The sequence below is a fragment of the Sebastes fasciatus genome, chromosome 6 (genome assembly GCF_043250625.1).
Source record: "Sebastes fasciatus isolate fSebFas1 chromosome 6, fSebFas1.pri, whole genome shotgun sequence".
Classification (NCBI taxonomy): Eukaryota; Metazoa; Chordata; class Actinopteri; order Perciformes; family Sebastidae; genus Sebastes; species Sebastes fasciatus.
The window spans coordinates 4,350,980-4,367,124 of record NC_133800.1 but is presented as its reverse complement, the minus strand read 5'-3'; the positions used below and the strand labels follow the sequence as shown (position 1 = coordinate 4,367,124).

Genomic DNA, 16,145 nt, shown 5'->3' with positions numbered 1-16,145 from the left:
GGTGCCCACTTAGAATGTCTTTTTGTTAGCAGGTGATAATAGTAAGTGCTTCTGTAGAGCGAGGAATACAGAATCAACAGCAAATGTGTAAACTCAACAATGTGGATTCAATCACGGCTATTATCTTGTCAGCTACTACTATCGAACTCTATTCAGCGGACATGCATTCAATCCTACCCCTACTATACAATGTTGAATACTGAAATCACTCTATAAACTCTGCTTAAGTGTATGCGTGTGTTTTTGTGAGATACACCGAGACAGACATGACGGTGTTCAGGAACACTTACTCTGGATGATTCTTGTAAACGGAGCCGTCCACTCCGATCGTGGTACGCAGCTTCTCAGCTGCTTTGTTATCCCGGAGCTGCCGCAGCACCGCCACTAGAGTGGCAGCGCACAGGTGTGCGGCCCGTGTAGACACGATCTGACACACCCTCTGAGTGGCTATGCAGTCCTCGACCGACGGGTCCAGACCCAGGCCCCGGAGCACCTTCTCCGCGCTCGCCAGACCTTCCTCATCTCTGCAGGTAAACATATTACAATTACAAACTGTAACAAAAGAGTATAGAAGCAAAGAGACAAAACTCCGGTGCTTTTCTGACAACAGCCGCTAGATGGTGCTGCGGTAGAGCTGCCGCCATTTTGGACTGAAAACGCCAATGAGTCCATGGCCTTGGGTGTATAAAGAGACGACTGTAAATCAGAGGAGACTTTTTTTTTTTTTAGGTAAATCTACTTCCCAGTAGGAACACTTACATAGCCCTCATTTAAATCATTATTTCTTAAAAGTTGTAAAATGAACTAATAGCCAAATCCAGGGTTATTCTCCTCGGCATAATGAACGTGCATCAGACCCACGGGACTGGATTTAATTAGCGGAGGTATTTTGCCTGGCGGTAACGTTATTACAGTGGCAGTCACAGTCCTACACCAGGGAAGCACGGTCTTAGTCACAGGGGGAAAACACACAGGTCGCGGCTTACGCACGGTCACACCGGTGAAATACACTCTGGTTCAAGCTGCCTATGTGCGGATTCCGCTCTTGTTAACTCCAGGGAAGTGAAGAGGAGTTCGGTTGTAAAGTGAACGACAGGCAATGAGCCGCGGCTGTTGGGAACGATTGCTCCCGGTATTGCTACTGGCAGCATGGTCGGAGGCTCCTGCTCGCTGTGGACGTCATGCTCGTCTCAGTCCGCAGAGCCCTGAAGGCCCCTCCCCCACTGCTACACAGAACGCTATGTGCCTGTTTATTCAAAGTTAACTAATATTGAACGTGTCACGTGTCCAAATTGCACAAAATTCGACACAGAACGGTTCTCGAGATATGCAAATAAACACACAGACGGACAGACAGACAGAGATTCCTCGCTTTATAGTTAGATAGTTATAATAAGCATATTATAAAACTTGTTTTGTGAGGTCACAGTGACCTTGACCTTTGACCACCAAAAACTAATCAATTCATCCTTGAGTCCAGGTGGACGTTGTGTCTAATTTCAAGAAATTCTCTGAAGGCATTCCTCAGATATCGCAATCACGAGAATGGACCATACAGACATATGGACGTACAGACGGACAACCCGAAAACATAATGTCGCCAGCGGGGATGCATAAAAGCAAACACCATGCTGGAAATGTTTGTATTTAGCTGGTTTAGCAAGTGAGCCTGTTACCAATGCAAAATGATTGCTTATTGCCATTTTGAACCGACAGTACGACTTGCCTGCATCTACTGCTATACTTCACTGGCCTACAAGGAAGACTTCAAATGTAATGCAAACTCATCTTTTCTGTCCTTACGTATAATATAAAAGACAGGAGGGACAGCAAACATCAGGAGAGCCTATTCTTTGCATACTTAAAGGCAGGGTTGACGATGTTCTCTAGTTTCCACTATTTGTTATATTGGTTGAAATGGTCTTTACACCCCGACAGCGATCCATTACTGATGAGCTCTGAAAAAGGGCCGGAGAAGAGCCGTCATCTGTAGCTGCTGTAATCCTGTAAAAACGTCTACCAATCACTGCCTCGTGGTACGCTTGGAAAGAACCAATCAGATGCCTCCCTGCTTGTACTCTACCCTTGGCGTGCACCAGCCTGAACTCAAAGGTTCCAAGGCAACACCCCCCCACACACATGCACGAGCACCGCCGCGTCGTAACTACTTCACAGACACAGAGCGGAGAGAGGACCTCAACTCAACAACGCTACCTCATGACAAGTAACCGCAGCAGTGCTACTGCAGGGCTGAGTGTTCTCTTCCATTCTCCAGGAAACGTGCGGCGGCGACGCGCTTTGAGTTCAGGCTGGTGCACGCCAAGGGTAGAGTACGAGCAGGGAGGCAGAGAGGCATCTGATTGGTTCTTTCCAAGCGGACCGTGAGGCAGTGATTGGTAGACGTTTTTACAGGATTACAGCAGCTACAGATGACGGCTCTTCTCCGGTCCTTGTTCAGAGCTCATCAGTAATGGATCACTGTCGGGGTGTAAAGAACATTTCAACCAATATAACAAATAGTGTATACTGGAGAACATCGTCAACCCTGCCTTTAAGTAATCAGTGATTACCAGATTGACTAACACATGCTGATTGATACTGTCAATAGAGTCATCTCATTCATCCAGGTGATAAGATGTCAGGTCCAAGTTAACCAAAACCATTAGACCTTTTTGTGACCTTAAACACACACACACACACACACACACACACACACACACACACACACACACACACACACACTAACTTGTCATTGTCAATGGCATAGATGTAGCTGGTGTTGAAGCTTCCAGTGGTGAGAAGCTCTGACTTCGTCTTGCCCTGGAACAGCAGCCGCTCTTTGGTCATTCTCACCAGGATGAGACGCACCAGTTCCCCCATGTACATGCCACTGATCATCTTCTCAAACCTGCACGCCAACACGAGAAAAAGAGGATCAAATATTACACATTGTCACATCTATGAGTTTCAATCATACCTTAAACAGGCCTATCAAAAAATACTGTATCTATTCTACATATGCACATACAAATGCAAATGCAGCTAACTGAAAGCCTAACAGATGCTGAACTCTCATGAAACCAGTGATATTTCAGTAAGGACACCTCCTGGTTTACATCTCTGTCTCGAGGACATACATTTCACATTTTCCACTCATGTTCTACTTGATCTGCCTTTTGATAGCAGGTGATTTCTGTTTGCAGCGAGGCAGCATAGAAACATGAAACATGAAACGCAAAGTGCACTCATTTACGTCGAAAAAAGGCACACGATTAATACAATCGTGCACTGAATCAACCTGTAATAGTTCACTTTATCTAATACTATTCCTTCAATTTAGAGCGTGTGGGTGTATCTGTTCTCTCCATCGGTTTAGGCTGATTATCATCTGCATGTACTGTATTCATGGTAATTGCTAATTTGCTTTGACCTATCTTCAGCTGGCTACATAAATGGTAAAAGGACTTTTATTTACAGACGTAGGCAAAGTTGTTGGTAACGTTCCGTTAAAGAGAGAAAAACCCACAATGGTCACTGAAATAACTTGAAACTGACAAAAGTAATAATAAATAAAAATTCACTGAAAATTAACTAATGAAAATCAGATATTGCTTTTGAATTATGGTTCAGCAGAATCATTTAAAAAAAACAAACTAATGAAACTGGCCTAGACAAAAATGATGGTAACATTAACTTAATATTTTGTTGCACAACCTTTTGAGGCAATCACTGCAATCAAGTGATTTCTGTAACTCTCAATGAGACTTCTGCACCTGTCGACAGGTATGTTGGCCCACTCCTCGTGAGCAAACTGCTCCAGCTGTCTCAGGTTTGAAGGGTGCCTTCTCCAGACAGCATGTTTCAGCTCCTTCCACAGATGTTCAATAGGATTTAGATCAGGGCTCATAGAAGGCCACTTCAGAATAGTCCAATGTTTAGTTCTTAGCCATTCTTGGGTGTTTTTAGCTGTGTTTTGGGTCATTATCCTGTTTGAGGACCCATGACCTGCAACTGAGACCAAGCTTTCTGACACTGGGCAGCACATTTCGCTCCAGAATGCCTTGATAGTCTTGAGATTTCATTGCACCCTGCACAGATTCAAGACACCCTGTGCCAGATGCAACAAAGCAGCCCCATAACATAACCGAGCCTCCTCCATGTTTCACATTAGGTACAGTGTTCTTTTCTTTGGATGCTTCATCTCTTCGTCTGTGAACATAGAGCTGATGTGACTTGCCAAAAAGCTCCAGTTTTGTCTCATCTGTCCAAAGGACATTCTCCCAGAAGCTTTGTGGCTTGTCAATGTGCATTTTGGAAAATTCCAGTCTCGCTTTTTTATGATTTGGTGTCCTCCTCGGTTGTCTTCCATTAAGTCCACTTTGGCTCAAACAGTGACGGATGGTGCGATCTGACACTGATGTACCTTGACCTTGGAGTTCACCTCTAATCTCTTTGGAAGTTGTTCTGGGCTCTTTGGTTACCATTCGTATTGTCCGTCTCTTCAATATGTCATCAATTTTCCTCTTGCGGCCACGTCCAGGGAGGTTGGCTACAGTCCCATGGACCTTAAACTTCTGAATAATATGTGCAGCTGTAGTCACAGGAACATCAAGCTGCTTGGAGATGGTCTTATAGCCTTTACCTTTAACATGAAGGTCTATAATTTTCTTTCTGATCTCCTGAGACAACTCTCTCCTTAGCTTTCTGTGGTCCATGTTCAGTGTGGTACACACCATGACACCAAACAGCACAGTGACTACTTTTCACCCTTTAAATAGGCAGACTGACTGATTACAAGTTTGAAGACACCTGTGATGCTAATTACAGGACACACCTTAGTTTAACATGTCCCTATGGTCACATTATTTTACATCTTTTCTAGGGCTACCATCATTTTTGTCTAGGCCAGTTTCATCAGTTTGTTTTTTAAAATGATTCTGTTGAACCACAATTCAAAAGCAACAGCTGATTTTCATTAGTTAATTTTCAGTAAATTTTTATTTATTATTACTTTTGTCAGTTTCAAGTTATTTCAGTGACCATTGTGGGTTTTTCTCTCTTTAACGGAACGTTACCAACAACTTTGCCTACGTCTGTATATAGCGCTCCAAAGCACTCAAAGCACTTTACACTACATGTTACATCACACAACATTCACCCGTTCACACACACATTCATATACTGATGGCAGAGGCTGCCATGCAAGGTGCCGACCTGCCCCTCTCCCCGACAGTTTTTGGAGCTCCCGGACAACAGCCCCAGATCAGAGGTAGATCCACACTGGCTCGGCACTCGAGCCGAGAGGCTCACTGATTCATCACGGGCAGATAATTAGCGTGCTAAATATGTGGACCTGTCAAGGAGTCTGTCAGGGAGCTATAATCAATGAGAGTGCAAGACACGGGGTTGAGGGGAAACCTGGCGGAGGACCAAAGTTGTTGTTGCACTTAAGAGTGTTGGATGTTTGCATGAATAACCATAACACATGACACAGACACCGATCTACATAGGGGCTATAGTAAATATGTGTGGAAACAGGCTACATCAACGAGCGTGACTTTGCACGGTCACGCTTGTTGATGTTAGTTTTCGTGACAAAACATAGTTTGGAGACCTCATCCGTGATTCCTCCTGGTGAAAGATCTTGTAGCGTGTAACTCCCTGTCTCCGGTCAGACATTTTAGTATGAAAACCACGACTTCAAGACTCCCGATAAAGACAGCAAGTTGTGTAGTGTGAACTTGGCTTTACCTCAGCTGCTGTACTTCACTGTTAATTACACATCCACGCATTAAAAGACATTAAAGTGGCAGTAGGCAGTATATTTTTGGCATCATTGGGCAAAAATTCCATAATAACCTTTCAGCATATTGTAATTCAAGTGTTCTGAGAGATAACTAGACTTCTGCACCTCCTCATGGCTCTGTTTTCAGGCTTTAGAAAATCTAGCCCATGACGGGAAACTTCATTGAGGGAGCATTCCTATTGGCTGTGCTTCGGTCATGTGACCAGAACTTGGCGTTCCTTCACCAGATTTCACAATGACTTGACTATGACTTGTCCCAAACTGGCTGCACACTTATAGTTAATAATACAATGAAACAAGTACAAAAACAGAAAATAAATACATTTTAAGCACTAGCACACTAACACAAAACCTTCAATTGACTGAATGGACTGTGGGGAAGTTTGCTGAATCCTCTAAAGTCCGAAAAAAATCCAATTGAATACTACAAACACATCTGGCAGCACTATTCTACACAAGGCAACACTAAATCGTTGCCACAGCCAAGACAGCTGAACACTGCTTTAACATGTCTACATTACAGGTTTATAATAATAATAATAATAATAATAAATTAAACTTATTTAGCGCTTTTCAGGGACTCAAAGATGCTTAAAGTCACCAGATATAGAGTTACGTGTAATGAATGAATTAGGGATGCACCGATACAGATACCAGTATCGGGTATCAGGTCCGATACTGTGCTCATGTACTCGTAGTCATACTCGCAAAACGGCGCCGATACCACTTTACAACAGCGCGACATTAACCTCTCGTCACCATCTTTCGGGTCCTCACGCTCCACCTCCCCGACTGTGCGGGAGAGACATGCCGGTGCGCCCGACCCCGCTGGGTCGGGATCCCACCTCAGTTGGCGCGCGCCGGCCCTCACTTTCATTGTGCCACAGGGTTTTGCTTGCACCCTCTTGCTCGTGCGTTAGACTCCTTGGTCCGTGTTTCAAGACGGGCCGGGTGGGTTGCCGACATCACCACAGACCCCTGGTGCCTTTTACGTGGGCCGCGGCACAACGCGGTTGGGGCGCACTGAAGACAGACCGCCCCGGTCGACCGTGACGGGGCTCCCTGCTCCCGGTCCAGGTCGGGGCAGGAAGCGCTGTAAAGCTGCAGCCGCGAGCCACCTTCACCCCGAGCCTTTCCAAGCCGACCTAGAGCCGGTCACGGCGCACCGCCTCGTATGCGGGACTCCCCAGCCTGCCGTGTCGCTCACATCCTCCAGCTGGCTGTTAACGAGGGTCTTTTGGCACAGAGAAGTGCTCGTATTGGTACTCGGTATCGGCGAGTACCCAAATGTAAGTACTTGTACTCGATCTGACAAAAAGTGGTATCGGTGCATCTTTAGAATGAATGAATGAATAACCAGATATAAAACTGATCAAAATTAATTCAGCTCATTTAAGCAAGTCAGTGTCACTGACACTGGAAATTATTATTAACTACCTAAAATATCTCGACCAAACCTGATTCATTACATATATATACACATGAATGACTCCTTATATACATAAATATAAGGAGTCAGACTTCCAGACTTCAATTTAAAAGAACCGTATGAATGAATTAGCGCTGTCAATCGATTAAAATATTTAATCACAATTAATAAAAATTTTTATCTGTTCACAATGTACCTTAGAGGGAGATTTGTTAAGTATTTAATACTCTTATCAGCATGGAAGTGAGCAAATATGCTTGCTTTTTCGCAAATATATGTTTATTATTGGAAATCAATTAACGACACAAAACGATAACAAATATTGTCCAGAAAGTGAAATTGACCGTGACTTGCCCCAAACTGCATGTGATTATCATAAAGTGGGCATGTCTGTAAAGGGGAGACTCGTGGGTACCCATAGAACCCATTTTCATTCACATATCTGGAGGTCAGAGGTCAAGGGACCTTTGGAAAATGGCTATGACAGTTTTTCCTCACCAAAATTTCGCGTAAGTTTGGAGCGTTATTTAGCCTCCTTCGCTACAAGCTAGTATGACATGGTTGGTACCAATGGATTCCTCAGGTTTTTTTTATTTTCATATGATGCCAGTACCTTCCCTTCACTAGCTTTAAAACTGAGCCTGCTACAACCCAAGTTGTGTTAATGCGTTAAATTTGTGGCGTTAAAGTGTTACAGTAGCTAACTTGTTGGCCATAACAAGGATTATTCCCTTTGAGTTGCTGAAAGGCTTTTTTATGTGCAGAAAGTGTTTCACTCAGTGAGTTGCATTGAAAGCAGCTTAACACAGTGAGAAAGAACATGAAGTTGAATAGACTGGAAATCGCGAGTGAGAACAGCATCCGTCTGTTTCAAGGAGAAATCAGAGTTATGGCAGGATAATGCTATGGAAATGAGATAAGAAATAAAGGCATCTTTTATACAGGCCCTGTCTGCAGAGGAGTAAAGTCACCGCTGAGGAATGTTTTACGTAGTACCAAGTCAGATACGCTCAAAGACACTCACAGCTGCTTGCCAGGGTTCAAAGAGCCTGCGTCTATGTCCCGGTCAATGTTGGTGCGCAGGTCCTCCAGGGCGCCGTCGTCTCCGAAAGCGCCCCACTCTGTGTTAACACACATCCGTCCCTCGTCACCGTCCAGCATATCAAGGTTCCTCATCTGCTCCATGTAGCAGGCATTGGTCCCCGTTCCTTGAGGGAAGGGATGTTAGAAGAACAATTAGTAATTCTCATCTAAAAATAACATCCAGATTGACTAAACATTCTATTGTAGAGTCTCTCAGTCATGTTTGAATCAAGGAATCACCCTCTCCCATGAAAACTAACACAAACTCTTCATTCAGAATCTCCACCAGTGTCTACTCTTTTCTTTAAATCTTAACAGTTCTGGTTTGTTTCATTACCAAAAAATGTGTCATGTCAAATCTGTTCTGTGGTAAGAACTATTACAGTCTACAAAAGGGAAAAGCAGCAGCACTGAGATAATGTCAGCAGCTTTGAGAACAACTTCCTGGCTGAGCAGGTACAAAAGGACCAGCACCCCTGCCCACTAATAATATCCAGGTGCGTGCAGATTAACTGGCAGATGTGTTCACAGAAATGTTCAACCTCTCACTGCAGTCTGTAGTGAGGTAGTGCTGACTGATAAATCGGATTTTCATCGTTTTCGCGATATGAACATACCCAATAAACACATCACAAAAGACCGCCTGAAACGTAATGAATGAGAAAAATAATTTTATTTAGGAATGGCTACCGAAACTCTGAATAAAACGGGTGAAGTGGAGTTGACAACTACGCTCATTAGGTCTCTCTAAGTAAGTGCAATAAAACCTTTGCAAGTAAAGCCAGCTCAGCTAACGTTAAAAGCGTAATTTTGTTGAGTCCTGAATGACTTTAAGTTCCCTCTAGTGAGCAGTGTTCCAGTGTATGTGTCCGGGGATTTTATTGTGAAGGGTGGAACGGAAGGAGTGAAGCGGTGATGCTGCTGTAGTTAAGAAGGTTGGAGTAATAAAGTAGTTCCCGTCTTGGTGCAGACTGCGGAGCCTCCGTGTTATTAACTTATTTCCTTCATAAATTATAGAGGTTGTGTCCTGTGCTTTTGCCCTGCGTGTTAGTAAATAGCCTACACTACATTAAATTCTGGCACTACTAGCTACTGGCCGATAGCCGGTTGTTTGGGAACAGAGACGTTAATACATCCAACACGGTACAGGCTTACACCATACAGCCCATGGGTGTGTTCAAATAAAAGTGATGAATTACAGCCAATATATCCATTATTACAGCCGCATACAGCTAGCAGGAAGCTGGCAGAACCGGATTTGTCATATGAGCGTACATGCCCGTGGGTCTGATGCACGAGGAAAATAACTCAGGATTTGGCTGTTCGTTAATTTTATAGCTTTTAAGACATGATTTAAATGAGGGGTATTTAAGTGTTCGTACTGGGAAGTTGATTTACCTAAAAAAAATTTTTAAAAAATCCTCTGATTTACAGACGTTTCTTTATCGGAATTTTGTCTTTTTTATGGTCTTTGCCTGAACATCCTGAAGGGCAGACCCCAGGTTGTGCGTATAGGCACCACCAATCTCGGAACCCATCGGCTATTGGGTCTGACGACGGATAAGCCTCTTTCCGTGCGCTGCTCATTGTTTACATCAAACCTAACTGGCATTGTTAACCAGTGGGATGCTGGTGTGGGATCATGTTCCTGTTGCTGCACCAGTGAACTCTGTCTAGGTAGTGAACAGTGCTCAAAGTGGGCCGGTAGTCACCGGTAGGCAGAACCGGCACTTCTTCATTTTACTCTTTGGCGTATTGTGACTTTTTCTTGCACACACAAGCTTCCAGTACTCTTTTCTGCCCTCTCCATATCAGGATCTCTGGGAGATTCATAACGGCGCAACGCCAGCGTATTTGCACCGCGCCTCTCGATGAACATTAAAAACTACGTGGGGAGCATCTGGACGAGCAGACGCACGTCACGGAGGAAGCGGGGTGAGCTGCAATTTATCAGTACAATGTTCACGTCCTTTTTGTAAAATAATTAGCGAACTGTTCGTCATAACATTTGTTATTTATGAACAAATACAATTAATGAAACATTATCTAAAAGTTTTCTGAATCTGCTCTTTCAGGGGAAACATTTCCAGAAGAATTAACCTGACCGTGCAGTTGAGGTCACAGATTTCTCGCCTGGTGCAGACTTGCCATGAAGATTATGGGGGTCGATAACCACCCTAACCCTCCAGGTGCTTTATGAGCAGTCTGTCATCAGACAGGCACAGAAAATTGTGACAGACCCAACTCACATCTTTACATCAGGAGTTCCAACTTTTACCTTCCGGCAGGAGATAGAGTCCCACGGAGCAGATTGAACCGTTACAAACATTCGTTCATGCCGATGTCCATTAAACTTCTCAACAACTCGTAATATAAAACCATCATAAGGACAGCGCAAAATACACAGGCAGAGTGCAATATGTTAAGACAGCAAATAGGTGACATGAGTGCAATATAAAGGAAGTGCAATAGGGGACAAAAAGTCATAGTGCAATGTGTTATACAGGGACAATGCAATAAGTTAGGACAGTGCAATGTGTGAAATAGGGACAGTGCAATATGTTAGGACAGTGCAATGTGTGAAATAGGGACAGTGCAATATGTTGCATCTGTGTAATATTGGGTTATTGTCTGTGCAATGTGGGCAAGACGGTAGACGGTGTAGTGCACTACCTGGGGGCAATACCTGCCATGGTGTGTGTGATGGTATGTGCCATTATGTACGTGGACTGTCTGTGTGTTGAAACATCTGTTTCCGTCAAACTGTTTCCCTGTCTTATGTGGAAACGTTTATCATTCTTGTTGTTGTTGTTTTAATTTAGCGTTAGTAACTGCAGTTGGACAAAGTCCAGGGAAAATTTCCCCACGGGGGACAATAAAAGTATATCTTATCTTATCTTAAAGAAATATTGAATAAATAGGAAATAGTCACAAGAGATTGCTGATACCGGCCGATACACAGACACACCAGCATGTGAATAAGAGAGTACTACTGGTACTTTTTTTTGTTTTCCTCTTCAAGCACTGATAGTGAGACACCTCTGCAGCAGGGGATGAGATCTAACGGGTAGATTAAAAGAACTCCATGTGAATCCGAGGAGACATAAATCTTTCCTCCAAAACAAGAGTGGGAGTTAGTAGTGACGGGCCCTGCAGTGCAGGGGAGAACTGGCTGATCCAAATTGGGGAAAAAAATAACAAAAAACAGACTAAAGGATACTATAATGTATATGGCACTGCCTAGGCAACACCCTTCTGCCCTCCAGGAGGTACAATTCTGCTCTGTTTTCTCTGAGAATTCCTTTAGTGTGCATAGTACTGTTAAAATCCATGACTTCTGATTTGATACAAGCGCATATAAAATGAAATAACACAGTGATACTACAGGAAAGAGGAAAATCTATCATGGTATCGACACGATGGAACGGGTTCTTGTCCCATGTCAAGACACAGATCTATCCTTTCCAGCCCTCCTTCTGCTCGCTTTGCATATTTAAATCTGCACATTATACACCTACTCTATTATGGTTGCATAAACAATTCACTGTGGCTTGCGGCACATATACAGCCAGGAGACAAATTACAGGAAAAACCTGAATAACATTACCAATGCAGATGCTTCCATACAGGGCACGAGGGGCTCACTGAATGGTTTAATGTTTAGGAACATTATGTAAATAACATGGAATAATAAAAATGTTACACCTATGTGAGATTATTTTACTCCACATGGCAAATGTTGGCAATCCGCCAAATGACGATGCATTTTTTCCCCTGAAATGCTGCTCATTCAGTAATGTTTCCTCCAGCATCAGTATCCAAACACTCTGCTAATTGGCATGTGAGCAAACACTGACCTTCACCGATCCTTTGTTATTTCATTTACATTCAAAGTTAGACTGGACTCACCCACAATGAGGCCAATTTCACAGTGATGATCATCGTAGCCGCAGGTCATCATGGTTCCCACGGTGTCATTGATCACGGCCAAAATGTCAACGTCAAAGTCCTGCGATGAGATTTAATTGTATACATTTAAAACAGCTCAGACTGTAAAGCTGCGGCAAAAGGCATAGAACTTTTGATTTACAGATAATATACGATATTTTCCTAATATTTAGAAGTATTTCAAGTCACCAGGACTTACATTCAAGCAGGTCAAAATGTCATAGACTAGGACTGTCAAAGTTAACGCGATAATAGCATGTTTATGCGAATTTGTTTTAACGCCACTAATTTCTTCAATGCATTAATGCAACTTGCAATTTTTAGCTTGTAGCGGGCTCAGTTTTAGGTAGAGTGGCGATACTGGCATCATATGAAACAAAAAAAAACTAAGGAATCCATCGGTACCAACCATGTCAGACTAGCTTGTAAGGAAGGCTAAATAACGCTCCAAAGTTATGCTACCTTTTGGCGAGGAAAAACTGGCATTGCCAATTTTCAAAAGGGGTCCCTTGACATTTGACCTCTAGATATGTGAATGTAAATGGGTTCTCTGGGTACCCACGAGTCTCCCCTTTACAGACATGCCCACTTATGATAATCACATGCAGTTTGGGGCAAGTCATAGTCAAGTCAGCACACTGACACACTGACAGCTGTTGTTGCCTGTTGGGCTGCAGTTTGCCACGTTATAATTTGAGCATATTTTTTTATGCTAAATGCCGTACCTGAGCACAAGATACGTCTGTACGCGGATGATGTTACTCTCTCCAAACCAGACTCTAGCCTGCCTAAACTTAAGTCCCACCTTGAACAGTTTGGTTTTGATTCAGGATATAAATTCGAAATACATAAAACCCAAATCCTTTCTTATGACTATTTACCACACAAGAACATACATAAAAGTAAATGGAAAAATAATAAAATTAAATACCTCATTGTTAATATACCGAAGAATCTGACTAATATTTTGAATTTAAATTACTCTTCTATCACAAAGGAAATGAAAACAGATCTGGATAGATGTGTTCCCTTAACACTTAATATGTATAACCAAATATAGATTATAAAGATGAACATTTTACCACAATTGCTGTTCCTTTATCAGTCTCTACCTGCAGAGATACCAATGAAGCAATTCAATGAATGGAAACAAATGATTTCCAGATTCATATGGAAGGGTCAAAAGCCTAGGGTGTGACTCAAAATACTACAGTTAGCCATTAGAAGAGGGAGGAATGTCTCTTCTATGCCTGGAGGATTACTATAAAGCAGTTAAACAATTAAGATTCTTATTCTGCTGATGCAATGATGATTATAAAGCAAAATGGAAAGAAATAGAATTAAACCAATTGGATACCCCCCCTTCAATCCATATAGGGTGATAAAACTACTAAGACCATGCATTCAGAAAAATTAAATCACCGGAGAATGGTTCCTCTCAACATCACAGAATGTCAAAATCTTAACTTGCAGTTTCCTCAGAGCCGCACCGCGCACCTCCTGAAAAATATGTGTCCCCCCCCCTTCTCCGTTCAGCTTGCGCCATCATCCATGTCTATTTTTTGTTTATGTTGAGATCAGCTGTTGTAAAACACTTCATTCAAACTGGATAGAAACAAAATAAATCTCACCTAAACCGTCGTCGTTACTCTTTCCAACAATCACCAAGTGTGCTTTGGTCGAACTCAACTGTAATTTCACAGAGTTAAATGTGAATAAACCGCCGAATCTACAGTTGAGTTCCATATCTACTGCATGCTGCAGGGCAGAAGCTTTACTGTACTTCCCACAGTTGTTCACGGATGAATCGGAATGTAAGTCCTCCCCTGAAATGGTTGTGTTTGCCCCTAAGCCCCAACCAAGCTCCCGTCCACCTTCCTGTACCTCACCTAAATCCCCAGCTGTTGGTGAGTATCAAGGTGTGATCAGACAGAACTTGCAAATGCTTTGCCCACGTTTGAAACCTTTTTGACTCACGCAGACAAATATTGCCTATAGTCGTGCCTTTCCATTGTCTCTGTATGCAATCACGCAACCTCTAAATTTCGCTTTGCATTCTGTCTGAACACACGGTCGAGACAGATCCAGCCCGCACTCATAACAGTAACCCCTGAAGGTAAGTATGTTCCTTTTTGACATGTGGTATTTAAAAAAAAGGAGGAGTTCAGTTTTTTCCCACTGAAATGCTTCTGAGAAGAAGTGAGTTGTGCTGTGCCATGCTGCTTGTCACCAAGAGCTGCCAGGGGCTGTTTTCAGCTCACTTTTGCAAATTTCCCTCAAGCATTACCCTCAGACTGAGCCTGTCAAGAACATGTATTCTTTCAGCTCTAGGACTATAACTATGTTTATAACTATACTTTGAGGTCCAAATACAAATTCTTTGTCATGTACAGTTTGCAGTATTCATTGTTTTGGGTTGCTAGTAGGGCTGTCAATCGATTAAAATATCTAATCACGATTAATCGCATGATTGTCCAAATCGCGATAAATTGCAGAACATATCTGTTCAAAATGTACCTTAAAGGGAGATCTGTCAAGTATTTAATACTCTTATCAACATGGGAGTGGGCAAATATGCTTGCTTTATGCAAACATATGTATATATTTATTAGGGGTATAACGATTCATCTACTACATCGATGTATCGATTTATATTCCTACGATCCAACTACATCGATAGATACTCGGCAAGTTGTCCTTCACGGGAGACGTATATTGATTTTTTAGCATTTTTATTAGTAAAGATAAGTTAAACGTTACTCCAGTTCACTCTCCAGACATGTGCCAGCTTGCCAGCTTGGCCCTCTGCAGCGCGAGCACGCATCCATGGCGTGCATGTGGACGAACAGCGCACTGGACTCCTCGCTCTCTCACCCGGTAGCGGCGTGGAGGGAGACGGGCAGCGGTCTGCATGAGCTGCCGGCGCTGCAGTGCCAAAGCTGAGTTTCATTTTGGGGGCATTATGTGAGCAGGCGCTATCAGTCAACTTGCGAGGGCGGCTTCACCTACGGGTGCTTTCCCCGTGCGCTGTCAGTTTTTCATTCAGAGAAAATGACTTTCCTTTCCCCGTCATGATATCTATGTGCACACAGCATCAGCCTCACGCATCCAGCCGGAGAGCAGAAGGTGCGCGAGGCAAATTATCACGGGAGTAAAGTAAAAAAACAAAACAGAAATTCAACTAACGTTAGTCTCACCTAGTTTTAAAATGTTTTCCCAGATTAAGCAGGTTAAACCACTGTTCATTTAACTTGAATAGAAGTTGGTTTATTATATTTTTTGTTAAATATTGCACTGCCTTGTATCTTGAGAAATGAATTATTTTCAAATAAAAATGTGTATGTATTTGCCATTAATCGTTGTTTACTTGTTTATATCCATAATTAATTTATCCCTGATTCCCTTACAAGAAAAACTTTGAGGAATCCTGACCTGCTCTGTCCGGTATCAGATATTTATTTCACAGTCACACTGATTGAATCTTTGGCAAAAAACAGTTACTGTATCGATTTCAAATCATTGAATCGTATCGTGTCGTATCGCTCTAGATGAGCCAAATATCGTCCTTGAATCGTATCGGAACCATGGAAATCGTATGGTATCGTATCGTTGTAAAAACGTATCGTTGTAAAAACGTATCGTTGTAAAAACGTATCGTTACACCCCTAATGTTTATTATTGGAAATCAATTAACAACACAAAACAATGACAAATATTGTCCAGAAACCCTCACAGGTACTGCACTTAGCATAAAAAATATGCTCAAATCATAACATGGCAAACTGCAGCCCAACAGGCAACAACAGCTGTCAGTGTGCTGACTTGACTATGACTTGCCCCAAACTGCATGTGATTATCATAAGATAGTTTCATATGATG

The 16,145-nt window shown here is 42.7% G+C and overlaps 1 protein-coding gene across 1 annotated transcript in view; it reads right to left on the bottom strand.

The window, feature by feature from the left end:
• Positions 1–16,145, bottom strand: part of hk2 (hexokinase 2) — a 70,482-nt gene that overhangs the window by 21,853 nt on the left and 32,484 nt on the right. The window contains exons 7-10 of the mRNA XM_074637255.1: positions 12,228–12,327; positions 8,260–8,443; positions 2,747–2,908; positions 291–524 (exon numbers count right to left, since the gene is read on the bottom strand). Coding sequence (XP_074493356.1) covers positions 291–524; positions 2,747–2,908; positions 8,260–8,443; positions 12,228–12,327 — 680 coding nt within the window. The remainder of the gene's footprint in view (positions 1–290; positions 525–2,746; positions 2,909–8,259; positions 8,444–12,227; positions 12,328–16,145) is intronic.